The sequence below is a fragment of the Citrus sinensis genome, chromosome 4 (assembly GCF_022201045.2).
Source record: "Citrus sinensis cultivar Valencia sweet orange chromosome 4, DVS_A1.0, whole genome shotgun sequence".
Lineage (NCBI taxonomy): Eukaryota > Viridiplantae > Streptophyta > Magnoliopsida > Sapindales > Rutaceae > Citrus > Citrus sinensis.
Genome location: NC_068559.1, coordinates 9,876,071 through 9,903,760, shown reverse-complemented (window position 1 = coordinate 9,903,760; position 27,690 = coordinate 9,876,071). Strand labels below are relative to the sequence as shown.

At 32.3% G+C, this 27,690-nt stretch overlaps 2 protein-coding genes across 3 annotated transcripts; both read right to left on the bottom strand.

Moving 5' to 3' along the window:
* Nucleotides 1-466: 466 nt before the first annotated feature.
* LOC102628563 (transcription repressor OFP13) lies at nucleotides 467-1,469 on the bottom strand. The gene has a single exon (XM_006485404.3). The coding sequence runs from the start codon at nucleotides 1,326-1,328 to the stop codon at nucleotides 573-575; it is 756 nt and encodes a 251-aa protein (XP_006485467.1). The 5' UTR covers nucleotides 1,329-1,469; the 3' UTR covers nucleotides 467-572.
* A 16,318-nt stretch (nucleotides 1,470-17,787) lies between these two features.
* Nucleotides 17,788-27,468, bottom strand: LOC102628266 (pentatricopeptide repeat-containing protein At5g04810, chloroplastic). 2 transcript variants are annotated; one of them, XM_006485403.4, is made up of 10 exons: nucleotides 26,562-27,468; nucleotides 24,843-24,970; nucleotides 24,349-24,489; nucleotides 22,524-22,610; nucleotides 21,918-22,071; nucleotides 21,492-21,551; nucleotides 20,881-21,309; nucleotides 19,648-19,943; nucleotides 19,351-19,480; nucleotides 17,788-18,623 (listed from the first exon to the last, which is right to left on the bottom strand). In XM_006485403.4, the coding sequence occupies exons 1-10, from the start codon at nucleotides 27,438-27,440 to the stop codon at nucleotides 18,081-18,083; spliced, it is 2,847 nt and encodes a 948-aa protein (XP_006485466.1). In that variant the 5' UTR covers nucleotides 27,441-27,468; the 3' UTR covers nucleotides 17,788-18,080. The 2 variants fall into 2 exon arrangements, with proteins under 2 accessions (XP_006485466.1, XP_052295938.1); XM_052439978.1 differs by lacking the exon at nucleotides 17,788-18,623 and adding an exon at nucleotides 18,634-19,230.
* Between the last annotated feature and the right edge of the window lie 222 nt (nucleotides 27,469-27,690).

Genomic DNA, 27,690 nt, shown 5'->3' with positions numbered 1-27,690 from the left:
CTAGCACTGCATAAATGAGATTACAGTCATTTCATTAAAGTTGTATCCCGGATCCCACATGAACACCATTTCAGTACATTATCAATCAGTTCAACCAATTTCAAAATCACTTAATTAGCACATTATAATCATTATCGCGTATCTGTTTAGGTTATCAATAACCTTTATAATGTAATACGCGCATAGCAGATATATTCTCAAAATTTTAGTGGATGTTCATAATTTCCATGTTGTAAATATCTGTAGCTTTTATATTGTCAACGGATGATGAAAGTTTGATTTTTCTACGTCTTACAAGTTACAACCATAATTTTACTTATTCCCAAACAATAATAGATTATCCAATAGATGAATGGTAAGGGAATCTAATTCCGGCACCGGAATTTCTCATGCCGGCGGCAAGACAGCTATGACAATGGACGAAGGAATGCTAAGAGAGAGAGAGAGAGAGAGAGAGAGATGTATATAGAGTTTCAATTCTCACTTCTTGCTAATATATTTCTCTTTAAAAACCTACAAATAATATTAATATACACAAAAATGCATGATATATATTACACACATATAACATTCTAAGATACTACTAACTTTTTTTCATCGTCATAAATCTGACGATTTGAACCCAAATTAGGAGATAAACTAGAAGATGAAGAATAATTAAAAGAAGAAATGGCTGAAAAATAAGTAGAATCATGATGATGATTATGATTTGTTGGTGCTGCAGCTGCAAAACTCGCAAGCAAATCAACAAAAGCATCAACAATAAACCCATGATGCTTCTTCCCATTAACTCTCAAATACCACCCCAACAATTCTTCCAAACAATCCCAATCTTTGATCAACCCATGTGTCTCCACCATTTCCTCCATTGATCTTCTGAAATCAACGTAGGGGTTCTCCGAATCCATTGCTAACACAACACTTTCTTTGAACGGACTAAACGCTGCAGCAGCAGCTGCTGCTGCTGCTTCATCAGATGATGATGATGATGATTTTGCTTCTTCGAGAATGGAACTTGTTTCACCTCCGGGATCGAAGAAGAGCCTCTCCGATCTTGCTTCGCGTACAATGATCTCCAATGACTCGTTATCGACTGGATGATCTTCATGAGACTCCGTAGAGTAACTGGCTGACTCGGATAATGATGAGTTTGTGAACCAAGACTCAGGTGTTTGAACTTCAACTCCATTGTTATCAATACAAGGATCAAAGAAGACAGAGTTAACAGTCTTGAAAATGTCATCATCTACAGCACCAGCAGCTCTGAAAGAAAGAGTCTTGGGGTACTTGCAAGAAGGCCATTGCAGCTTCATCATCTTCTTCCCCATTTTTGCCGTGTTGAGTTTCGTTTCTTTGGATTGGACTTATAATACTGAGAGGCAATGGAGATATATATATTTTAAAGGAAAGGTGAGGTGAGAGAAGGGAGATGGAAAGGAAATGGGGGAAAGGTAGGGCCTGTCATGTGTGTATTAAATTGTGGGTATGTACAATTTATTGTGTTAATTAATATCCACAGTGACACTACTTTTGTCAATTTTAATTTTAATTTTATTTTAATATTCACCTAATATTTTATGTTTAGAGAAATGTTGTTAGTAACTCAAGCTTTTACTGAAAGGTTACTAGGAAAAACAATGGGAAAAAAAAAAGATACGCCATATCCTATGGTTTCATAAAATATTTGGGAAGAATTTTTTTTTTTAATTTTCTCAAATGGTTACACACATGCATAAATACAAATATTTTCTTTATATTTTGAAATAATTACATAGATTATCAAAACATGTCCAACAAAAAGTTTGTTATACCATTTTTGAAACCGTGACCATTTCACTAAATTATAAGAGTATTCATATCATCTTTTTATAATTTCAATTAATAAAAGAAATAATTTTATGGTGTAATGACAGGCACTACTCCGTCTCATTCTTAGTCGAGGATTTAAGTATCTCGTGTGCATTGCAAAGTTTTATTTTTTTTTTCATTAGACTTCTGTCTATAAATATTATTTATAATGTAATTACAATATTAATTAACATGATTGTAGGGTAAAAGCTCGTTTAGTCCTTATATTTTGAAGTTAGTGCCCGTTTAGTCCCTATATTTTTAAAAATACCTCAAACCATCCCTACCATTAAATTATTGACACTTTTGCCATTATCTTTTGTTCCTTTTAACTTATTTTTATAATATTGTCCTATTATAATAATTTTTTAGACATTATTAAAGAGAAAAAAATAACTCTATTATAATAATTTTTTTAGACATTATTAAAAAGAAAAAAATAAATTACCAGTTTAACACCAAAAAATAAAATAAAATAAAAATATATATATTAATTTTTGTGGAACACACTCTTGAGTTAAAATATTAATTTTTCTAAGAAAATTGATAATGTAATTTTTTATGATATTAATTTTTTAGACATACGTGAGCTTCCACAAAAATTAATATATGCCTTTTTTTTAATTTTATTTTTGAGTTTAATTTGATAATTTATTTTTTATTAATATCCAAAAAAGAAACATTATTGTAAAAATATAATATTGTAAAAGCAAGTTAAAAATAAAAAAAAATAATGGCATAAGTGTCAATATTTAGTAGCAGGGACGTTTTGAGGTGTTTTTAAAAATACAGGGACTAAATGGACACTAACCTCATAATATAGGGACTAAACAAACTTTTACCCCATGATTGTATGATCAATTGTAATGTTATTAGATCAATTTCCAACATTTAATTTTTGTCGTTTTCATTTTTAAGTATATGTTTTTTTTTTAATTATTTGCTACTACTAAAATTTTATCGCACCGTCAAGACTAGAAAAGTTGAAAAGAAAATTAGGCAAAGAAATTTGACTTTCAAAACAACATCAAAGGAGGGCATCCAAGAGACAAGACAAAAGTAAGGCAATGTAATACAAAAATTGAAAGCCTACAAATACAAGAAATGGAATGATAAAAAATAAAAATTTTAAAATAAAAAAAAAATAGGAACAAGGAATTTCACATATACTATTTTGGGCATGAGGTTTTTTGTTCGTTAAATTTTGGCCTTGTCTCTTAATTCGTCCAAGAGTTTCACATACTGAAGTGGTTTCAGTTGGCTTTTTGATCCTGTCTGGGTTATACTATAAATGATAATGAAAAAGTAAAAAAAGAAATTAAAAACAAAATTAAAGCAAAATTATAAAAGAAAGCAAAATTAAAAAAAAATTAAAAACAAAAAACAAAAAAACAAAGAGGCGAAATTCATGTGAACTATTTAAAAGGAATGGTTGATTATACAACACACTTGTCCTTGCCTGTGCATTAATTAAAGAGTGAAGATTGTGAGTTCTCATTTATTAGGTGCTTCGCTCCTCTTTTTGAAATCTATATAAATTAAAATAAAGCCATCATATATCCGTAACTTAGAGGGATCCTTTTAAATTAAATTATAAACAAATGTCAATTGCTCCTCTCTTCAATAACCTTTTGGACGCTGGTTATACTATTTATTTAGCCGGCCGTCACTTAATGTAGCCCTAAATTTTGTTCTAATTTGTCATTTTTATAGTCAAGCATTGTGCTTAATTAGCCGCAACAGTCCTTAAATTTCATAAATTTATTATAAAAATTCGACCTTTTGTTTTGAATTTGTTATTATCTATCTCAACCACATTTGTGGGATGGGATTTTGTTAGAGTTCCCCTCTTGTGAGGGGACTCAAACTTGTGCTTATGAGTCCATTTGCTGAGCCTAAACCTAATTGCCCCCTTTCCTTACTTTCATTAATGTAATTAACTTAAATTACAATGAAAGGCAATACTAATGGGGGTTCAAATCCTCGTCGGAGAAAATAATTTCGAAAAAATTAATTGAGTTATTAATTAGCTCCCATTTAATCTATTCAAGTAGCCGATTAAATTTATAAAAATAGCACTATAAACTCATAAACCCATAAATTTTAAATTTTAACTTTAAGAATGCCTATTAATTAAGAAAATAAAAGTCCACAATAACCTAAATGAGTGGTTTTACTATTATTTAATTTAACCCCATTAAATCGATTAAAATAACCTCTATAAACTAAGTAACCCATAGAGAGTTGTTTTCTAATTTGGATTAGCTAAAAGACAAAATAAGCACAGACTCCAATGCATTGTATTTTGTTATGTAATGTATTAAAATCTAAATTTTTATTTTTTAACTAATCCTTGATTTTATTAAAGTCAAGATCCCTGATTGAAAAACTACTTACTCATAGAATATTAGTCTTCACATCTGGTTATTATGTAATTTAACCTCCAGTAAGTAATCTTTTTGAATCCGTCATCGACAGGCAAAGGCAAAGGTTATTTTTTTTTTTTTGGGAGATCTTAAGACTAAAATCAACAGTAATTACTTTAAAATATCATAAATAAGTCAGAAGAGTTTTATATTTTAAATTTGTGATTTAAGTTTAAAAACTTGTGGACTATATGTATGGTGCCGCCTCTTCTTTTGAAACCAGGTACCTAAACACCTATATTAACAAACCAAGGACTTTTTTCTGAAAATATCTCTTCGTTTAATTAATAATATTAGTTACCCTAATATTTAGAGGGATCCCCTATCTTACATGCATGTAAGATACATGCCTCTCACATAAATAGTGTGTGGGTCCCACATATACACTATTCATGTGAGAGGCATGTATCTTACATGCATGTAAGATAGAGTTTGCCATATTTAGAACTCACCTTAGTTGCAGATTCTGTATGCAACAGCTGAGTTTGGGTTGCTTTTCCTCTCTCCTGCAACGCGTGGAAGCACCCCATTTGCTGTGTTACATACAGAGTCCGTAACATAGCAACCTCCATTTATTTTAGTTAGACGAGTCCGTTTTCATGACCCCAACTTACCGAAGGTGACGCACAACTGCACAAGTGTGTGTGTGTGTGTGTGTGAATTGTGATTCAACTGTTCCTGTGTCGTGAAGTTCTCACGTATTTGTCCTATTTTTCCAACTTTGTGATTACAAATCAGCCATCAATATCATTCATTAGCCAGTTCAATGAACGGCCACGGTTGATTCATGAGTTGACTTTAATAAACTTTTAGGTCGGCCAACGCCATCATGACTATTGACTAACACTAGCCAGACCTCCCGGAAATCTCAGTCTTTCACCGATGTAAAAATCTATATGTAACTAGTTATCTGCCACGTTAAATTAGTTATTAACAATATTAAAATGTGACAATTATACAATTAGATAAATGTTAAGTTACAGCCGGCGGTAACTTACCGTTTCCATAAAAATCATGTTAATACAACAGTAGAATCCACATGATTTTTGTGTTATGTTACCAAATTTCTTACAATTATGTTACTATAATAATTGAGACTTAAATTGTGACACTCAAATGCCAAAATCCGTAGCATTAATTGTTCCACTTACACCGTATTGCCACCTGTAAACCAACCCACCAGCCAATATTTTAGATTTATTTGAATTTTATATTATATCAAAAGAAAGATACTACTTTACCCTCGAGAATGGAAGTAACAATAATGATGTTTTGGTTAATTTTTTTTAAAATTACAGTGGCTAATTAGATAATTAGTTGGGAGGGACTGAAAGGTCAAAAAAAAAAAAAAAAAAGACACCCCAAGAAAATATGATTTTAGACGCAAATTTTTTACAATCTAAAACTAAGAAATTTGTAATACAACATATATCTACGATTATTTAAAGCACATGTTTCGATCTCTTCTCGAATATATATATAAGCCGTACTGGTTGTAACATTGTCCATGTGAATGGATGGGTGTCCTGGAACAATAATTGTTGTATTAAATTCTGTTTACTACCCTAAGCCTATTGTTAATGCGGTCCTTGCTTATCTCTAATAATAATAATAATAATAATAATAATAATAATAATAAAGAATAAAATCGATCGCATTAAAAATTCAGGTTATGAAAGATAACTAACTCACATGAAATAAATAAACTTGGCTAGTATTAGAGAATCATCAAGTCTGGCATCAGAGATTGCCACGAACAGATACGTTATCTACACGCAGACAAGATGCATGTGCAATCTTTCATTAGATTAACAAATTCATTATTTTGGGACATTTTAAAACGTCCTAATGATCACATGTACTTCACCCAAAAAAGGAAAAAATGTTGGTTGCGGTTTTACTTTTCTAATTACTATCCAAATTTAATTTCTTTGACCACTAGATAGGGTAAGAGTTTCTTGACCATCACTGTAAAATCTTGTTCAGTTTTCTATTGATCAGAGAGGTGTTTTCTTCTTTCATAGTTGTTTGTTCTTTTCTGATAAAATAGCAAACTTGAATTGACTTGCATGTTGATTGATGGCTATAATTGAAAAGCTTCCTTCAGTTCAGATTTCCGTAAATTCCTGTAATTAAGCTAAAAAAATGTTGAATGATAATTATTAAGTTCTTGTACGTCGATATCATAAATTAACCACCTCTATTGTGTCACCTGTCAATATATACAAGATTTTTTTTGATACACTAATATATTACAATCAGTAGGGTTCTATTGATATTTATAATCAGAAATTAATCGGGACTCTTCTGAGTAATCCTATTACAGCACAGTCTGAATGTTACCCTCACTATTAATATTGGAGGGAGATCGATTCTATTCTAATATGAGGAGACAATTAACCCCCATTATTCAAGGGAGTCAAGTCTCAGCGTTGTGCGAGCGTTGGGACTTAAACCCATGCCATCAAGGTTGTTGAGGGCATGGGCGTGCCAATGGACTACGGGCCCACTGGCAACATATATACAAGATTAAATAAGGATTCGTTTAGGGCAGTTGCGCACACCCAATGGACCCTAAGCACTCAGAAGTTGAGAAATCCGGATGTGCATGAGTAGCTTACGTGGGCCGCTTAAAATTGGTCACATGACAATTAAATTAAAAAATGAAACTCTGAAAATAATTATAAAATTTCAATATCATGTGATTTATTAGAAGATGCACATGACCAATGATGGTGCCACATTGGGGTTAGTAGGGGCTTCAATCCCTGCTTTACTATCCAAATTTTATTAATCTATTGTGATATTTGTCTCATTTTAAATTTGATTTACCATAAAAGCCCTTGTTAAAATTTAAAAATAACTAAAATATCATATATGTTTTTGTACTCCCAACCCACAAAGAAATATTGTTATATTGAAATCCTTAGGCTCCTAACTCTCCTCACACAAAAAATTAGAAACTATTTCATCTTGCAAAATTTTATTCAAATGGTTTTTCTTCAATACATCTTATGTCACTTGAAATTCAACCTTGTTGTTGACCTTTTTTTTATGGCACTTGAAATTTAACTTGATTTTTACATTATGGATGTGTGTTCTGATAACAATTTTTCAAGATTGAAAGGGCTTGGTGAGGTGGCAAGAAAAATAGTTTGTACTGAGAAGAATTATATTTATTAATTTATCTATTGATAACATTAGATTGATTTACCATGTGCAACAATTATAGTTGAAAGGGAATTTCAACTATGAATTTTGTGAAAAATCATATGTGAAATCAAATGAAATATCAATGATTGAATGATAGTATTTTTGAAAATATATAACATGATATATTTTATAAACTTTATGATGAGGTTATTCATCAATGTTTTCAACATAAGAAAGTATGTTGAGTACAATTATAAATGTATTTAATTCAATATATTAATGAATTTTTATTTTGATATTTTTTATTTGTTAACCATTTGTTAAATTATATTATTGTTTGATTTGGCCCCGATAGATTGAATTATTGGCTCCGCCACCGCATATAACATCATGCATTTAAAAAATATAAAAATAAATGTAGAAGAAGAAAGGGACCATATTCATCCCTCAAAACGAATGGACTAGATTAGATTGCAAAGGATCTAATCTCGCACTAAACTTTGAGTATCTCTTTATAAATAACAATTCAAAGAAGTGAGTAGGGTTTGGATAAAAAGGGGAGAAAATAAAAATCAGAGATCTAGAAGCAATTCTAGATCAATTTAGCATACTCACCAAATTTTCTGAATTTATCTTTTTTAGCTAATTTTTTCCAGAGTCAATTTCTCAACCTCTAATTTGAGAGTCGGAGAGACTTTGTTGATACCAAACCGACGCTCAACAAGTTTACTCCAGAATTAAAGAAAACAGTCGAAAGGAATTCAAACCTTAACATTAATTAGGAGGTCATTATACAATACTTTTGTAGCATTTTTACGCCTATAAATGTAATATGTGTAACCATACTAATGCACGGGCTTAACAAATTTTCAGTAACATATGTTTTACCATAATTTACTACTGTTTACAAAGAGTTTAATTTAGATCAAATTCCATTATAGTGCAAGTGTGCAAGTGCAACACTCTAGATATTTATAATTTAGTAATAACACGTGTTGTTTTGATGTTTGCCTTGTCCATATAAAATTCAGACAACCTAGGATGCATTTAAAATTGAGGTTAGACAACTGTAACTTTTAAATTACAGAACTAAAGTGTTTGATAAATATTAACCGCTGCACTTTAGAAGTTATGTTGATATGATTTTTTATTTGTATAATAGAAAATCTATTAATTTTGTCAAAATTATTATTTAAAATTTATGTTTACTACATATTATTAATATTTTTTTATAATTATATTTTTTTTCCACAACAATTGTACCTTTTAAGTTACACCACCTCAATCCCAAATAGGACATTAATTGTGACAAAGCACTTGTTTCTTAATCTCATATTTAGTGCAAAGTTATAGAATTGATTATATTAATTAACATTCAAGCACACCAAGTTGAAGGTTAGTGATTAAGCTTATAATAATAACTTGACGAAAAAAAATTTTAAAAAAAAAAGAAATTTAAAATGCAAGAGAGATCCTCGGTGTCGGTTTCATGAATTGGAGATGAACTGGTTTGTCTCCTCCAAGCACATTCATGATTGACTCAAAGGGCATTTCTTTATTATCTAAATACTAAGAATTCGAACATGCCCAGTTGACTCTTCATCATTGGCCTTTTATAAATTAATTTGCCAATTATATATCAAACAAATTATGGAACACAACGACCACTCATTGGGTCCTATTTGCAATATTTCTTTTTAAATCACTCAAATGCATGTGACTTGCCATGAAGCAAATATACCCTTATAATTATACAAGCACTGATATTTAAACATCACTACGAAATTGGGATGATAGAAACTGAATTCACTGTAACACTAAAAGAATACATCACTTGCACATACCGTTAGTATCGGGTGGCTAAAGGCATAAAAAAGCCTAAATCAATTTTTTTATCTATGTACTTTCTCCAGGATTTGAATATGAATTGTAGAAAATTGTTTGATTAAAAAAGCAATTGGAATTTTCTTATTAATTAGTCGGTGCTGGAATGTATTCTAAAGATAAAATGTTATTTTTAATAAACCATTTCTTATATCTTCGAGGAAAAGCCGCCAACAATAATATGGGAAGAACATGGAACAATCAGCTACAAACTTTTGTCTTTGTCACACTTAACCAAATAATTATTCAATAAGAAATTACAATTTGGTGCTTATCCATGGAGATTCTTCTTGTAAGCTCATTGAGATGCATTTGTTTTTTGTTTTTTTTTTCCTTTTTTTCAAATATTTTGTACTGATTAGTTTAACTTAACTTAAATTGTCAACTTTATATTGGACATCCAACTGAATCAAAGATTTGATAGCTTGTCTAAATTAAATTGGAAGACCATGATATGCCATGTGGATTGAGCACAAACCATAGAAATTAAAAAAAAAAAAAATAGTGCTGGCTGGCGGTTCACTTTCAATCTTTGGATTGGTGGGGGATGAGGTTTCAAAGAGAACATGAACATGAACTTAAACTTAAAGATGTGAGAATGTTCAGTACGTTGATTCTTAATTTATCTTTTTGCTTCTTCTTCGAACTCGGAATCCAAAAAAGTAAAAGAGTATACAATTAAGAGAGGTGCATTCACAAGAAGACAAAAGCAGTTCCAGAAGTAGAACTCAATTTTTATGTAAGGTTTTGAAAAATGTATTACGCCTTTTATATATATGGCTATGGCTATGTTGGAGTTTATTTATGGTGGAGTACGAATTTTAACTATACACGTAAAATGATAAATATTAAAAAAAATATTATAACTCATTATTTATTATTTATCACTTTGCGTGTGTGGCTGAGATTCGTACTCCACCGTAGATAAATTCTAACATAACCGAACCCTATATATATATTATTAGGTACGTACTAGTAAATACAACATAGTAAAATCTATAGAAACAGTACATTAGAAATTTTTTTCATTTTTGTGTAGAGAACACTGTTTAAAAATTAACAAAAATTAAAGAGCAATATTGTTCTTAATTTAATTAGTTTTTAACCAACGGCAAAAAGATAATATTTGAAACTAACGACTTAGATTATCTAAATAACCAAATTAAGAAGATGAAATTAGAGGACATGAAAATGGGGATACGATTGCTTGCAATAAAAAATAAAAGAAAGAAAAGGGTAATTAGTTTAAGAGTTAACTTTGGATTATCCCTCTTGAAATGATAATTTTTTAAATACTCCTTAAATTATTATAAACTTCAAATTTTCCCTAATTTTGTAAACAAAATAAATAATTTACATCAGCTCATCCCATTTTTCCCTTATCTTTTGAAAAAAAAAAAAAGAAGTAAATTAAAATTTGCAATAATTTAGAGAATATCCTAAATATTGTTATTCCACAAGGGAAAACATCATGATCGTTAATAAAATACCGAAGGATATAATTGTAGCTGCAAATTTGTACTTGCTTATTTAGGCTTGCTCGCTGGGAAAACATCATGATCATTAATAAACAATCAATTAAAGTTGGACTGTTGGAACCGCTTCATTAATCTCATAAAACTCATATCAAGGATAAATACAAATTGGATTAACTGCACTTATATTCTCTCTCTCACTCGTCAATTTATTTTACTTGCACAATATTATTATTTTTATTATCATAATCCAATCCGAATTTAAGAAGTAATTTTATAATCCAAAACAAAATTTTTATAATAAACATAGCAACCAAATTACGATACAACATAGTGGGAAAGTATTTTATCTAGCTGCAAATAATTTTTTAAGGATTCTCAAACTAATTGCTGCACCCAAGGTTTATAGGTATACTAAAATTGTATTACATCCGCAAAATATTCATTATTTTTTTAACATAAGATTTTTCTTACTTTTTCTTTTAATTTTTTTTAAGAAATTAAATAATAAAGAAAGATTGAAGAGAAGAATACAGGTATTAAGGCTTGTAAGAGTGAAAAGGTTATTATAAATTGAAAGATCTATAAATGAAAAAGGTGTTTATTTAAAAAAAAGAGATAATTTTGATATTAAACAAAATAAAAAGGGGTTTTAAGAGTATTTTGGAGGGGTGCTAATAGCCGACTTTATCAAATAAGATGTGGGCTAGGCCCATACATAAATGGCAGTAAATTACATCCTCTACGATGGCATATTGTCACCAATAGGCTTAATTATTAAGTTTGGTTGTATAAATTACGAGTGAGGTTATTTAAACCTACCAAATTCCTCTCTATACCCACTTGAAAAAATTATATTAGTTATTAAAATAAAAACTTTTAAAATATCAAAACTACCCTTCGCTCATATTCTCTCTTTTCTTTAAGATTCGTATTTTCTTTGTCTATCGCATTACACATCCTGGAATCTCAGTTTCATTCTTTTTGGCCACCGATTCTTTTCTTTTTTTAGTAAATTAAACTTTTTTTTTATTACCATTTTTTTTCCTTTTGTTCCTCTTAGATTTTTTGTTTCAAGGATAAATATTAAACCAAGAAAACTTTTATGGTTTTCATGACTGGTAAAAATTGATTGATATTCTTTCTTTTATAGTAGGTTATTTATCTCCCAATTTGTAATAACTATTCTAAAGTTGATTTTGAGAAGTTGAGAAGTAAGTGTCAATGTTTATTTAAGAATGAAAGTTAACAGTTTGAATTACCAACAATGAAATTGAGGAATTGGAAGAAAAATAGAAGTAGGGTTAATTAAGTAGTTTTATCAAAAATTACTTTGAAAATAAACACTTAATTTAAATAGAGGATTTAGAGAGAAAATTGGTGAATTCAAATAGCACATACATAAATTATTGTCTAGTATATAGATTTTTTTTTCATGTGTGTTTGTTTGGTGAAATTTCTTACACTACTTTATTATTTTGTTTCAACTTTCAACATTTTTATCCAGGTTTTATTGTTTATTTTTTAAACAATCTTAATAATAAATTGAGGCAACGTGTCATACTTATGTTCTAATCTTCGAAAAACGAATAATTCAGAAACTTTGGGCGTTTTTCTGAAGCCGAAGGTGAAAAATTGCATGCAGAAGGCCTACAGCATACAATTTTTTTTTTTTTTGTCCCCACAAAAATGCAATGTCCCAAATAATGCAATAATGATCTAATAAACCTACAAACATTAAAATAAAAGGGATTATAAAATGTAAAATTGGTAGACACTTACTATTATATTTTGAGGCCCACACCTGTAAGCGTAACCAGCAATGACAAAAGAGAAATTCACATGGGCAGCCTCACGTGAGCATGAAAATTGTATGAGAGCTTAGTTATACCAAAATTATTACTCCCCCTTACTAAGGAAAGTAATTAAACAAAACAAACTTTAATTGAAAAAAGTTCATTTATTTAAGATACTTAATGTTTTTCCCAATTTAGAGAAAGAGATTCCTTCAAATAAAAGGAAATTTTATAGGTAACAACAACGACACAATTTTTACGATACGACAAAACAGATTAAAGGAAAGAAAGACATTAGAAAATTAAAAAAGAAAAAAAAAAAGGCAAAACAAACGACGATAACATAGGAATAATTCTCAGCTGAGGTGTCCGCAACAGAGAAAATCTAGAAAAATATTATTCAAACAAGCTGCTTAATTCTTCCTCGACTTCTTGGCCGGGCTCTCGCGGAACATGTCAAGAAGAACGGAGCTGCTGCACTTGGGGCATTTTGGGTCGGCTTCGGAGACCATCACATAAATGTAGCAGTGCGTGCAGCCCATCAAAATTAAAGATGGCAAATTTGCATGACGCGGGTTGGTGCTTTCTTGGTCTTCCTGAGCACTGACATTCAAGTCCAAAGACATGCACGAACGTTGAGATTTTGGGGATGAGTTTTCTGATTGATTTGATGATTCTTGACCATTTGGCTTCCCATTTGGAGGAGATAGACTCAAATTCAAATCTATATTTGCAATTTGCCCATCGCCAGCTTCCATTTCAGTAACTTTGGTTTCTTCCATGAGGCATCCTTCTTCAATCTAAAATTAAAAACAAAAAAAAAGAGTAAATAAATAAGCTAATATCTAAATGACACAATAATATTTAGTATACATGATTAGTAAAGAAAAAATAACAATGTTGTAAAAAAAATGTTGAATTTCAATAGTTAAAAAATGATTAATAAAGGTAAAAAAGTCATAATATTCCTACAAATTAAATATATCATATAATTATGAACGGGCGGACGAGACGAGGATAAGAAAAGGTAAGTATCAGTAAAGAATTATTATGGAAAAAAAAAATTTAACATTGAGTTATTAACAGAGAACTTAAAAATTCTATCTAAGCGCATATATTTGCAAAAGCAAGATTATTTAAAGGTACCAAAGCTGAATCAGACACTGTCTGATTCAGATCGAGAGATTTGTGAAATTCTTGACGAAGTTGATCTATGGTTAGTTCAATCTCGTTCAGGCCTTCAATTATTCTTTTCGCAACATCAGTATCAACGCCATTTTCATAACTATGCTCTTGATTTTGGCCTGAGTTGCGAGAATGAGAGGCCATAACGGGAAAAATTGTGGGGGACGATGTTAAACTATATTCATTTACAAAAAAGTAACTATTATATATAAGGAATGAGAGGACACGGTATTTTAGTACACTGACTCACAACGGGCAAGGACTCACTGTATAAAAATTACAATTAATAAAATTAGTATTTTAAAAATAAATTATATTACATGGTTAAGTTTAAAATTGAAGAAAGCTAATAATATAATAGTTATTTTATTAGAATGTCTACATATTTTTTTTCAAGATTAGATGACCCTTAAAAAAAGACTTTTATATATAATTTTTTTTTGGAAAATTAGAATTCGTGTTTTTTGTCTTATAGCTTCGTCCATATTGAAAAATATAAAAACTTGATTAAAATTAAAGTTTTTCTTTTATGTGGATATTTGAAAAAGAATTATTAAGACTTAAAAATATATAAAGAAATTAGTCTACTTAGTGAGACCTAAAAATAAATTTGAGCATTTAAAACCATGGGCAAAAATGGGCCTGGAAATCAATTCCACTAGGCCTTCTGTTGGACAAATGTCATTTGAAACCACTGTATTTCTTAAATATGGAATACCAACTAAAATAATGACAAAAGCAAAAACTTAAGTAACCGTTGCAATTATGGAAACAACCAAAAACAGCAAATTCAACCTTTGAAATAGAGCTGTGATTTTGTCCATATCATTTAATGGCGAGAATTTCAATTGAATCCCTGAGATTTCTCAAAATACAAAAAGAAGCAAACAAGGATTAAAACTGAAAAATAATGGGAAATTACCAATTCTCCGTCCTAATAATAAAATTCAAAAAGTAACAGAGACCTTCCAAATTTATTATTTTCCTACCTTTTCAAAAGTAATAACACTAAAGATCCTAACATTTGAGTATTAATTTAAGTCCAATATTATGTTTTACTCATTTATTAGATGATAAATGTAAAATTACTTGTTATTCTATTCTGCTATCTAATTGATGAATACTAAATTGGTTGAAATTTAAATATTAAAATCCTTAACATTGCTCTTTAAAAAATACCATTTTTACACTCCCTTTGCTAACATCAAAGGTTTGGGTCTCATAGGGATGGCAATGGGGTGGGGAGGGGAGTGAAGGGGAGGGGACTGACATTCCCGCACCCATCCCCGATATTCTGCATATATCTCCATCCCTTCCCCGTCCCCATTAGAAATTTCTTGAGGGGATCCCCGAAGGGTCCCCGATCCCCGAATAACTGATACGTTTTTAAATTTAAATTTTAAACTTGATTTAATCATATTAAAATAAAAATTTAAACAAAAGTAAGATATGACAATATATCTTACACTAACATTAATCCATTACAAAAATCACACCACGAAATACAAATCATTAGAATAATTATCTTTGTCAATCTTTATAATCCTATAATAAAAAGAAATTACTTTTATATCAATAATGAAATAAATAAAATATGTATAGATACTGAAATTAATATTTTTAATAAAAACATTTACTCTTGCACCTCATGCTCCTCCTGTTCTTCTTCGAGGAATGTGACAAATTGAGAGATAAAATCAGGTTTCAAATATAAAATAATAAAAATAATATAAGTAATATGACTCATAATCTAAAACAATTTTGGCTCAAGGCTTTTAGAATAAGGTAGAGTCGAATAGCAATTCAGGACTACAAATTAGTTAAGTAGGCTCGAAATTTTTATAGCAAATTTGTATAAATATTTTGATATTTTTTATTTATACTAAAATTTAATATAATTTAAATTTCATTATTCATTTATTAATAATTCTAAAAAATAAAATCAAAATTAAAAATTAATACGAAGAAATGGCGAAATGGGTAGGGGATAGGGATTCCACTTCATCCCCATTCATTCCACGAACAAGAAACTGGGTAAAAAATTGTCCTCGTCCCTTTTCCAATTAAAAAATTGGATATAAAATGGTTCACACACCCTTCCCGAATAAGAAAAATCCCAAGGGTCCCCGCCTCCGTAGGAATTTTTGCCATCCCTAGGATCTCGTGGAAGGCAAATAATTTAACTTTTTTCAACTATATAAAAGCCTATGCACAACCTATTTGACTCATTGAGCAAACACAGCCCACACATTCCCATGGACAGTATTGGGCCAGCCATTTGCCTAATGTGATGACAAGTGGGTTATGTCGTGCCAACCCATAAATACAAATGAGCATATTCTAAATAAAGTGTGCTGGTTAGTGCGACTCGTTGGTAGGTTTGGCAATTTAGTTCGACTGACCCAATCCTAATTTTTAGAGATTTGACCTGAAATTTTAGGTCTTGGGTCGGGCTAGGATCAAATTTTTTAGTCCCTAACAAATTTCGGGTAAAGGTCGGGCTTTAAACTAACCCGGCCCGACCCGACCCTATTTGAAAAATAAAAGAGCTAACACAAGTTTTACACACGCACACATCACAACGTCACCCAACCCGAATTATGAGTTTTTATTTGTATAAGACTTTTTTTATTAATGTTGGGTTGTGGAACTAAACTGTGTGTTTTTATTTGTATAAGAAATGAATTTTTTATTTTTTATTTTTTATGTTGGGTTGTTGAATTGAATTGTGTATGGCTAAAATGGTTGTGGAATTACATGTGTGTTTTTAATTTAATTGCATTGTGTGTTTTTCATGTTGGATTTTGGAATTGATTTGTGTGTGGAGTTGAAATGGTTTTGGAATTGAATTGTATTTTTTAATTTAATCGCATTGTGTGTGTTTAAAGTTGGATTATGTAATTGAATTAAAAAAATTATTCCTATTAATTGATTGTTTTGTGAATTATTTTGTGATTAATTATATTGTATATTTTGCCTTTGCCTTGTTACTTATTTTAAATTAGAAAAATTATTTCTTTTGTTTTATATTCATGGTATTATAACTAGAAAGAGAACAAAAATTAAAAAGTAACATGAATGAATTTGGGATGTGGTCATAAAATTACAAGATATTGACAAATTTGAGTTGCTAAATTATTGAAGTAATGTGCATGTATAGAAGAAAATATTAAAATAACATGAATATAAAAAAATTAAAAAATAATTTAATATTAATATAATATGAAAACTATTTTTTAGGGTCGGCTTGACCCGATCTTTTGCCATTCCTACCCGTTGGGTATCTTTAAATTCTCTTAAACTTTTTTACTCTAGACTATTGATACCCACTCAGAAAGATACGAATTTTCTGTTGAAACCCCATTAATTTCCAAAATTACTCAGTAGCTAGCCCATCTTTTCATCCTGCTTTGCTCCCACTCTTTGGATTTCCCTTCTATCTCCTTCTTTTTCTTCATTGGCCACTCACTACCGTATGATAATAAAACAAACCAAATATTGTAAATGATCTATGTCTGGAAATTAACTTTAGATTTGTAGGCAATATAAAAATTTAAGGCTTGGTGAGAATGAAGGAGCTGCATCTCATTTATGTTTATTTTACCTTTTTTCTCTGAATACACTTGCAAATGAATGTTAATATAATCACAAATCAAATTTAGGGTTTATCAAATTGCTCAGTCTTCACAGTATTAATCTCTTGCTTCCTTTAAATATTTACCGCATGATAATAAACCTAAGAACAACAAACGAAAAAACAAACAGCACAGTCATACAAATGTACCCAACAGCTTATAATGCTAAGCAGTGTCCATCGATTCCTCGTTGAATAGTAGCCCCGCCGCTTCCAAAGTTGAAAATTTGAATATTTTTAATTTGTTTCTACCATATTTTGATCTCACATTTTTTTTTTTTTGGTTTTAGTCATATTAATTTTTTTAATAACTTTATTGAAAGTCAAAATCGTAAAATAGCGGATGGAGTTTAAGAGGTTTCAGTAGGGTGCCAATAATCCGACTCTTGGATAATTAAGGAGGCTGGTTCTTGAAAACAAAAGCCTCTGGGATTTTCAAATTGGAATATGTTAGTATACAAACTCTGCATTCTGGGCAACACCTCCCATGATTGTCACTTCAAAATGCAATTAACCCACCATGTCAGTAGCTGAAAAGAAACTACGATCCTTTAGTTGATATGAGGACACTCGCAAGCTCAGAACTCAAGCTTGGAAACCTCCTCTTCAAACACATATATTTCACGCTGCTGCAATCACAATGCTAGTACATGCTGAAATTCCCGATATTGCACGTAAGTTAAAACAACAACCCGTGCTTAAAATCATCATTGTTATTGTCATTATCGTGATCATCATCATCATCAGTAGTCCCACCAGCAAAATATAAGTCACCATCGTCACCACTAACGTGAGCTTCATTATCGGTGTCAGAATTGGAATTTGCATCAAGCGACTGGTGTGAGCTCCAGTCTGGAGGAAAAGTCTTCTGCAAAGCTTCTGTAAGCTCTCCACCTGTTCTCTCAATCTTGCGTAAACACCTAGACCAGTGAACAGCAGTTCCCATATCCACAGTTAAACCAGATTCCATCATCTCCCTAGAAATAGATAGTGCTCCTGTGTAATAAGATTCAGCAACAGTAGCCCTTGACAACAATGATGTCATCACGCAATGGTAGACAGCTTTGTCCGGCTTCAACCCAGTCAACTTCATATCTGAAAAGCATTTCAAAGCCTTCTCTGGAAGAGATGCACGTGCCCACCCCTTGATTAATGTGGTGTAGGTTTTAACATTTGGCTTCACTCCAACTTCTTCCATTTCTCTGATTGCTTTTGCTGCACTCTGAGAAATTTAATTCAATCGAATTAAGATTGCACCGCATGAAAATCTTTAGGTGGAAGTAGACAATTAACTGTTTTCATACCCACACTACTTGCTAACACAAGTTTGGTGTGTAAAATGAACCCACTATAGACTGAACAATTGGCGAAAAAAAAAAAAAATGAAAGCAGGACCAAGACTTTTGTCAGAAGAGGATGCTTTCACAAATGGAAGGTAAACATTCTCCAACCTCTGAAGTGTATCATCAATGGACAAGTATATAATTAGAGGTATTCACCTAAAGGCAAAATCAAGTAGTTTTTACAAAACTTGTTGAACAAAATACATGTAAAACAAAAACAAGAATTAAAAGTGCCAATTAAACCAAAGAGTTACCAATTTGCCTACTATCTAATCTTTTACTCTATATTTTTTAGTATTTTGCATTTGTTTTCCCATGATAAACATTAGATAATTCAAACTGACCATTTTTCAAAAGTCTTACCTTTGAATCCACGACCACTCCAAGTCTGAACAATGCTTAAGGGACCCTATAAAATCCTAACTTAATCCGAGTTTAATTAGCTTTTGACAAAACAAGAATTGAGCTCTTGGATAATAATGTCTCCTAAACAGATTTAAAAGGAAAAAATGTTCATTCATCATTCTTGTGGGAGTTCATAGTAATTAAAAACCATATAAAAGAAAATAAATAAAACTTTGTCAACATTGGGATTGAGAACCTTACCTGCATGTCTCCAGCCTTACTGCAAGCATTTATGAAAGATGTGTAAGTATGGACATCGGGTTGAACCCCTTCTTGTTTCATTTGTTGCATAAGGTCAGCAGCCTCCCAAACATCACCTCTTCGAGCCCATCTGTATTTTGAAAAAAAAAAAAGCAACAGAATTAAGAGGCAGGAAACAAAAATGAATGAGTTAATCGAATATATACATTCCTCATATTGGAGACATCTACCAAATGAAATAAGTTCAAAGAAATGACAGGGAGGCACCATAGTCTACAATTATGAAATCGTTCATACCCATCAATTAAAATGTTATAGACAAAGGTGTTTCGTGGAATCTTTTGAGCACTCATTTCTTTTGTGACTGCCAAAGCACTTTGCATCCTGCCAGATTTGCAGCATGCCTTCAGCAATGCCTCGTATGTAAATACATCAAGCTCCAGACCCTCATTTCTCAATTTAGTAAAATACTCGAATGCTTTTCCAGTATCACCCAACGATGCATAGCCATGCATGATGGTTGTGTATGTATGTTCATTTGGACTTATGCCTGCCAGCGTCATCTCGTCCAATATTTCAATGGCCTTCTCCATCTGTAAGAGAAGTCAAAATACATCTAATGTAAAAAGAAAGTGAATAATACTTCACTTTATAAAATGTCTAATAGCCAAAGGGAAAATGAAAGGAACAAAAAAGAATGATTATTAACAAATTTTCATCAAAGAGCAGCAGAATAGAGTCTAAGACAGGTTCTGTTAAATAATTCATCAGTGTGCATATGCATAGGTAAGTGTGCACGTGAACTTGCATGTGTAGCAGGCTCCAGGCGTGTATAAGAAACAACCTAAAAGTTTGAATTAGAAAGGCCATCTAACTTATAAGATGAGAAAATAAGGCACTGCAACATAACTCACAATAGACAAGTTATTGCATATCATCATCTTTCAAAATCAAAGTAATAAGATTATAGTTTTTTGCTAGGAACAACAAGATTTCCCTTGGCACCCAGTACAGTGACAGAAACAGTCATATAAGAAAAGGATCTTCTCATCATTGGAGTTCTGTACATACAAGGCATTGGGAACAAACAAACAATTAAGTAAAAAATCTTCAAGACTGCGACATACGAGTTAAGCTATTCATATTCATTTCACATAATTTTAAACTTAGAAAGGTAACAAACATGTTGGTTTTATGATCTGAACACCAGAGGCCATTTCACATGGTTCCTTTTATAAAGGTTTTTACAAAGGTAGAAAAAATATTCATATATGATCATCTGAGACAAAGAATGGCAGCCAAAAACAGAGAGAGGTACAGCAGAAATTTTGATTGTCTTGTGCAATAAAATCGTGCTCCACGGAGCAAAGAGAGAAGTTAAACAATCGTGCCATTTTCTAAGGGCCTAACAGATTTGATTACAGTCATAGGCTTCACGATAGCAATGAACGCTGGTTAAAAGAAGGAATGTCAGGATGCAACCCTGGTATCTGGCCTTTCAAAATTCTTGATGTTAAAACTACAGCTTACCTGGCGCTTCTCAACAAGGCCAAGAATCAGCGCATTGAATGTATGTACAGTTGGAATGCATCCACTCCTCCTCATCATATGAAAAATCTCTAAGGCTCTTTTCATCTCTCCAGCTCTTGCAAAACCATGTATGATGGGCATGAATGTACGCGAAGTTGGCCGATGCCTTTCCTTCTGCATTTCCTTGACAATATGAATCGCACGATCCATGTTACCCATCCCACAAAATGCCCTGATGATGTTATTATAGAGCACTACATCAGGCTTCAAACCATCTCTCATCACATCCTCAAAAACTGCAAATGCATTGGCCCAATCTTTCAACTTCAGAAATCCATTAATTAGCATAGAATAGGTCTTCATGTTGTGCTTTATGCCAGATGATTTCATCACTTTGCTAACATCCAGGGCTTTAGAAACTTTTCCAATCTGAAAAAGCAAGCATACAACTACTCAATATGTTGTCCAAACACCAACAGCAAGGTCAAATAGACCCAGAAGATCATTGAAGCATAGAACTATGCAACTATAAATCAAAATGAGGGATTATGAGTATTCCTTTGTCAATAATCAGTCTCAACCTGACCCAAAAAATTAAAAAAGAGCATTACCTTTGTATAAAGATTAATGAGGCACCCATAACTGATTATCGAAGGAGTAAAACCACATTCCTGCAGCAAAGTAACACCAAATGTTAATACAGAGTTATCCATACAACTGATAAATGATTAAAGAAATGATATAACTGATGCCTCAGCAATTTTATATAAACAAAGAATCACCGTATCAGCTACTGTAACAATTCCATTCACAAATCAAAGTAGTGTACTGCAGTTCTGTAGGACATAATTCAACCCACTTTTGCTCAAGTAGTTATGTCAATTTAAGTTTCTCTCCCCACCCCGTAAAATCATCAATTTTCTCTCTACCACTTCAGCACAAGTAAAGCACTTAAAATCCTAAAAGTGTCAGTTTTCAAAATAAATAAGAAATAAAACAAATATAAATTACGTCATATATTAAGCATGAGGTTTTACCTTAAGTCTCTCAAACACAATCAGACATTTTTCTTCATTGCCAATTATTGTATAACCATCCATCATCATGTGATATATGTCGATAGGAGCATCTATACCTTCTTCCTCCATATCCCTCACTAAGGCTTCGGCTCGTTCCATATTCCTAGTTTGACTACAAGAGATAAAATAGACAGAAAAACAAGCAGTAAGAAACAAAGGAAAAAGAGTATTTCTCTCCACACTTCTTCAGCCTCATGAACATAAATCACATTGAGAAATACTAAAAAGAGAACATTTGGCAAAAAATAAGACCAGCGTATAAATCCTTAAAAATTTGATAGACAGAGCACTAAAAAAGTTACAAAGGATATCCATTTCTAACTAAATATTGAGCAAAAGGTTCCTTCTGCATTGGATCTGCAGAATGTTGAGGAAATTTGGTTGCTAAGAATTCACAAATGCATGAATTAAATATCAACACAATGCAATATAAGCCAAAAATTATAAAACATAACACACAATAATTCATCCAATAAAGAGTAGTGAATGGCTCAGATACAAGAACTAGAACATGCATAATTCATGAAAATACGACAAACTTACGATGAAATGTCCAGTACTCACCACTGAGCATATATAATATTCCCATAAATGATTGCATTCAGAGTTGCATGTCTCTCTTTGGCCTCTTCAAACCAATGATCTGCAGCTCTTCCACAGAAAGATAAGACAGTATTAAATTGTAACAGCTGTCGAAGAGACGTTTTGGTCCTAACACAGCCAATATGATACCCAGAACAAAATAAATAAACAGCCTAGTATCTCACAGTTGCACATTAAACATCTTGCTCTAAACCTTTTGGTAATGTGAACAGGAGAACTAAACATGTGCCATATTATCAAGAAGTTTGCTGATCTGGTTTGCTTACAAATATAATTATATCATCAACCCTCTGGACTAACTTGTCTTTTTGTTTCACATCAAAACAACATTAAAGGATGCAAGTACCCCCAGAACTTGATGCCATGTAAAGTTAGTAATCACTGTTTCACTTTAAGTAATTGTGAAAAGAAAGATAGAGAAATATTCTACCACTTAGCCTAATACACTCAAAAATCCCTAGCAGCTGCATTGCATTCATTATTTCTGCTCAATCCCTTACTTCCCTCAGCCTTTGGCTCCTTCTCCGTGTGTGGACTTATTCTCCAGTTTTCAGTCACTAATTCAAATTGTTTATGCCTGGCCTTAAAATGCAAGTTCTGTATCACCTCTGCATCGTCTTTCTTGCATTAATTGGATAGAACTAGTAACATTCTAATTCAGCCTCCAAAGTACTATGATTAAATTCATAAAAGAAATGAGCCATGTCAGTCTCAGTGATCCATCAGTGATCCATAATTTTACTGATCCATAATTTTAATAACAGAAATCAGTATCAAGGATCAAGGATCAAGGAATCATAGACAGATTATCATGACTGCAATGTTATAGTTCATGACCACCTGTTACCATCTAAAATCAACTAAAGGAGTTTCTAAAATCATTTTCCCCCCTTTGTAGAATATTACAGTTGAACATAACCAAATCATATTTGTGTCAATCAATATTATAAGCAAAATAAACTAGACATGTTTGAAGGCCAATTTAGAATAAAAAGATTGTCCTAGTCCTAGATATGGATTTATACATGTTTATCCTTTTCCCAGAAAATATTTGAGATGGTTTTAAAGAATTTTATGTAAAGAAACCCCCCCCCCCCCCCAAAAAAAAAAGGACTTGGAAATCAAACTACAATTTTAACTAAACATAGTTGATAGAAGAATTTAAACACACATAAATAAACAACTACTCCAGGAATACCAATGTTTCACCAGAGCAAGAGAACTAGAGAACCCACTTCAACTGAGACTGTAATGTGGCTCACTAAAGTGAAGAACTTAGCCCAAAAGTTAAGAAACCAAAACAAGTAATTCGACAGGCCTAGACAGACAGTTATTTGATCCAGACAAAATTGACCAACTCAAAAGAGATTTAGGATGAAATTAGCCTTTATCTCACGAACAAGTGTAATATTTGTTTTACTTGAAATATGAATAAAGGAAGTCATTGTTTATACTCCAAGTTATTGTCAACAATTTTGAACATTTGATGCTTCCATGAATTATTGAATTTTTTAGCAATATATGTGCAACCTGATGATGCAATTCAACAAAAAATTTATATGAGTTCAAATTTGAACAATGGGAAAATAGCTAAAGTTCTAAATATGACACCATAGAACATTTCCAAAATGAAATCTCACATCAAGAGCTCGGTAAGAACTGTGACGACAATCAAAATGTTTAAAGACTAGCAGATGATTTTACTTCAGAAACCAAATAGTATACTTTCTTGAAAAAGAATATATACAATTTCCCAAAAAGAAAGAAAATACTCTGATTTACTTACTCAGCATTGCCCATTTTAGCAAATCCTCCCACAATTATACTATAAGTCACCAAACTCATTTCGATGCCTTCTTCTTTCATTTTCCTTACACAAGATAAAGCTTCTTCCATGTCCCGACCAACTGCATAAGCATGAATAAGGCTGCATCAAATAAACCACTTTAATGTCTGAACAAGGACCAGCCACCATGTATACTCATTAAAACCGATAGAAAGGCATTGCAGCAAGTATAAGAAGGCATTCCAGACATTATAATAAAACACAACAAACTCACAAGCTAAATACAATTTCTAAACTCAAGGTATTCTATCATATTTCTTAACTGGTAGAAGTCCTCTAAGAGGAACCCTGACTTGAGCCATATATTTGCAAACAAGATACTTTACCCAAAAATAATTGTCATCTAAGAGGGCTCAAACAACACAAAATGAGACAGATTCACTGAACTTGCATCAAAGTTATGGATAGTCATTTATCCTGTAAGAAATTCTTACTTCGTGTAGACATGTAAAGTTGGTTCTATTCCCCTTGCTCGCATGTTCTCAAAAGTTTGACGAGCACGATGCATGTCCCCTCGTCTTGCATAATAGTTCACCATCAAACCAAACTCTCTTCTTGAAGGCTTTCAAGATCAAACAAAATTAAGTTAAAAAAAAAATGAGAAGCAGGCAAAAAAAGTCAGCACGATCAGGATAAGTTATTGTAATCACTGTTAACCTTTTTCTTGCACTCATCTTGATGAAATAATACATTTCATACTAAGATGCCCTTAACCAAAGGAGTTGACGACATTCTTACCAATACTTAAGTAATACGAAAAAGGAAAAGGAAAAGGAAACAGAGAAACCAGTTTTCTTGTTTCTGACAGCCATATTTTATAAAGTTATTCAATTTAAACACATACATTAAAAACTTTTAGTCAACAAAACCTCTTCCTCAACGGCCATGTCTCCCAGTTTCTCCATAAAACAAGCACTTCTTTTCACTTTTCACCATCAAATTAAGTTCCCTTGTACAAACCATAAACACAGACTTTGAACAACATAGACCAAATAAATCATAAACGCACCATTTCAGTTAAAAATACAAGAACCCAAGGGGCCTCTAAGTGCCGACAGTCAAGGGTAAGTTTCACTAACTCTCATGTTTCATCAAGGACATTTTTGGAAATGAAGTGTTCTGGCTTTCATTCCACCATTGATGTGTCAAGTATAAGTGGACGGGTTGTTAGTAAACATCAGTTGCCTACTAATGAGTATTTATGCTTTCAAAATTATGTTGAATGGCAGAAAATTTGAAATATACCTAAATCTTTAGATTCTAATATCCATTAGAAACACCTCTTGAAACTCTAAAATTGATCACAAAACCTCAGTAAAACTTCAGATAATTTATCAAATACCTCTTGTACAAACATGATCAAGAAATAATACATTATAATCTTAAGATTCTCATAACTGAGGAGTTGACCACATTATTACCAATATCTATGTGACGAAAAAAATGAAAAGGGACTTGAGAAACGACTTTGCTTGTCTCTTACCGCTAGCAGCACTATTTATAAAAATTTCAAACAACTTAAACATGGTATATTAACAGACTTCACTACAAAAGCTCTTCCTTGATGGCAAAGTCTCCTAATTCCCCCATAAAACAAGCACCATTTACCGTCAAATGAAGTTCCCATTACAAACCATAAACACAAATGAACAAAAAAATGAGTATTTTAATGCCAACCAGAACAAAATTAACTCAAGGAAACCTCATTATCATCATGATTGATACCAATTCTTTTCAACATAGACCTTAGAAATCACAAGCACGCAACTTCATTAAAAAATGCAAGAACCCATGGGCATCCAAGATCCAAAAGTCAAAGATAACTTTCACTCTCATTAGATTTCATCAAGGGTATATCTGGAGTTATTGTCAAGGCTCTTAATCAACCATTGCAGTGTTAAGTGTAATGGATGCCTTGTTAGTAAACTACCAACTAAATATTAGTGGGTAGTTACCAAACATTTAGCTGCTATGCTTTCAAAATCAGTCTAAGGGCAGCAATTGCAAATATAGCGCTACATTCAACAACCATTACAAACAAAAAAATCCTCCACATTATCTTGAAATTCTGAAAATGGTTTAATAAAATTTTATCAAATATGTATAATTTATCAAACACCTCTTAAGCTAACGAATCGAAGATAACACAATACCTTTTTAATTCTCTCAAAAGCACTAACAACAGCCTGCCAATTCTCAGGTTGTGTCTCCACGGCCTTTCGAAACTCCCTCCTGTGCCACTCTCTCTCCTTGTGCCATGTGGACCTAAATTCCTCTCCATTATTGCCCGCCACCCACCGCGCTCGCACCTCCGCCCTGTTCTTCAATCTTCTTCCATCGTCAAGCTTCACAGTCAGCACTCTCCCGTGAAACTCAACCCCGTCAAACTCCACAGCTTTCATCGCAGACTTCTCTGCCGCAGGACCATCGTATATCACAAACCCAAACCCAACATTCTTCTCGAAATTATTATACCCTTTGATTAAAATCACATTCTTTATGGGCCCGAACTGGCGAAAGAATTCCATGACCTGGTGCTTCTTAATCCAGTTGGGTAAATTTCCCACGAAAATCTTCCCCTCTTGGCGGAACTCTGTTTCTTCTTGAGAAGCAGCCAAAGACGAAGAAGGAGATGAATTTTCAGCATCAGGGATTTCATCATTTCCTTGACTTTGGGTTTCTTGAAGTTGTTCTACTGCCGGCGGTGGCGGAGGTGGAGGAGGAGGCGGGGAGAGTTTGCTGGAGAGGCGGAGTTTGGCGGAGAGAGAATGAGAAGGAGGGGAGGGGACATGGGTGGTGGCGGAATTTAGGAGGTTTTTTAAGGGGTTTTTGGGGATTTTGCTGGGGGTTGGCAGAGAGGATTTGGGGGGCCGGTGGAGATTGTGCGGTTCCGGTGGTGTTGGGGATGGCGGCGGCGGCTGTTTCAGGGAGAAAGAGAGGGAAGTGGTGGTGGGGTGGTGGGGTTTATGGGTGAGGAGCGTCGCGGGGGTGTGAGGGAAATGTGGAGCAGAGAGTGACAAGATGTTATCCATTTGCGAGAAATTGGCAGTGGTGACTGATGACTCCGTTTTTTCATATTTGAAAGTTTTGAAATTTATACGTAGTGCAAAATGGGTCTATTTTACCCCCCAAAACGTGGCCCATTTGTTTGGTCTTATATATAAAATGGGCTGATCATTTGGGCCGTTACATCCAATAAAATAATATTTTAGTTAAAAATTAATAGGAGTATTTCTTTTTTCTTTTTTTAATTGTTACAATCTTACGGTGCGATTGAAATTG

Excerpts from the sequence above, each read along its gene's own strand:
- LOC102628563 (XM_006485404.3), bottom strand. The coding sequence starts at position 1,328 with ATGGGGAAGAAGATGATGAAGCTGCAATGGCCTTCTTGCAAGTACCCC.
- LOC102628266 (XM_006485403.4), bottom strand. The coding sequence starts at position 27,440 with ATGGATAACATCTTGTCACTCTCTGCTCCACATTTCCCTCACACCCCC. Across the intron at positions 24,490-24,842 it reads ACTTTACATGTCTACACGAA|CCTTATTCATGCTTATGCAG; the intron begins GTAAGAATTTCT and ends TATTTGATGCAG. Across the intron at positions 21,552-21,917 it reads TTGTGTTTGAGAGACTTAAG|GAATGTGGTTTTACTCCTTC; the intron begins GTAAAACCTCAT and ends ACTTTGCTGCAG.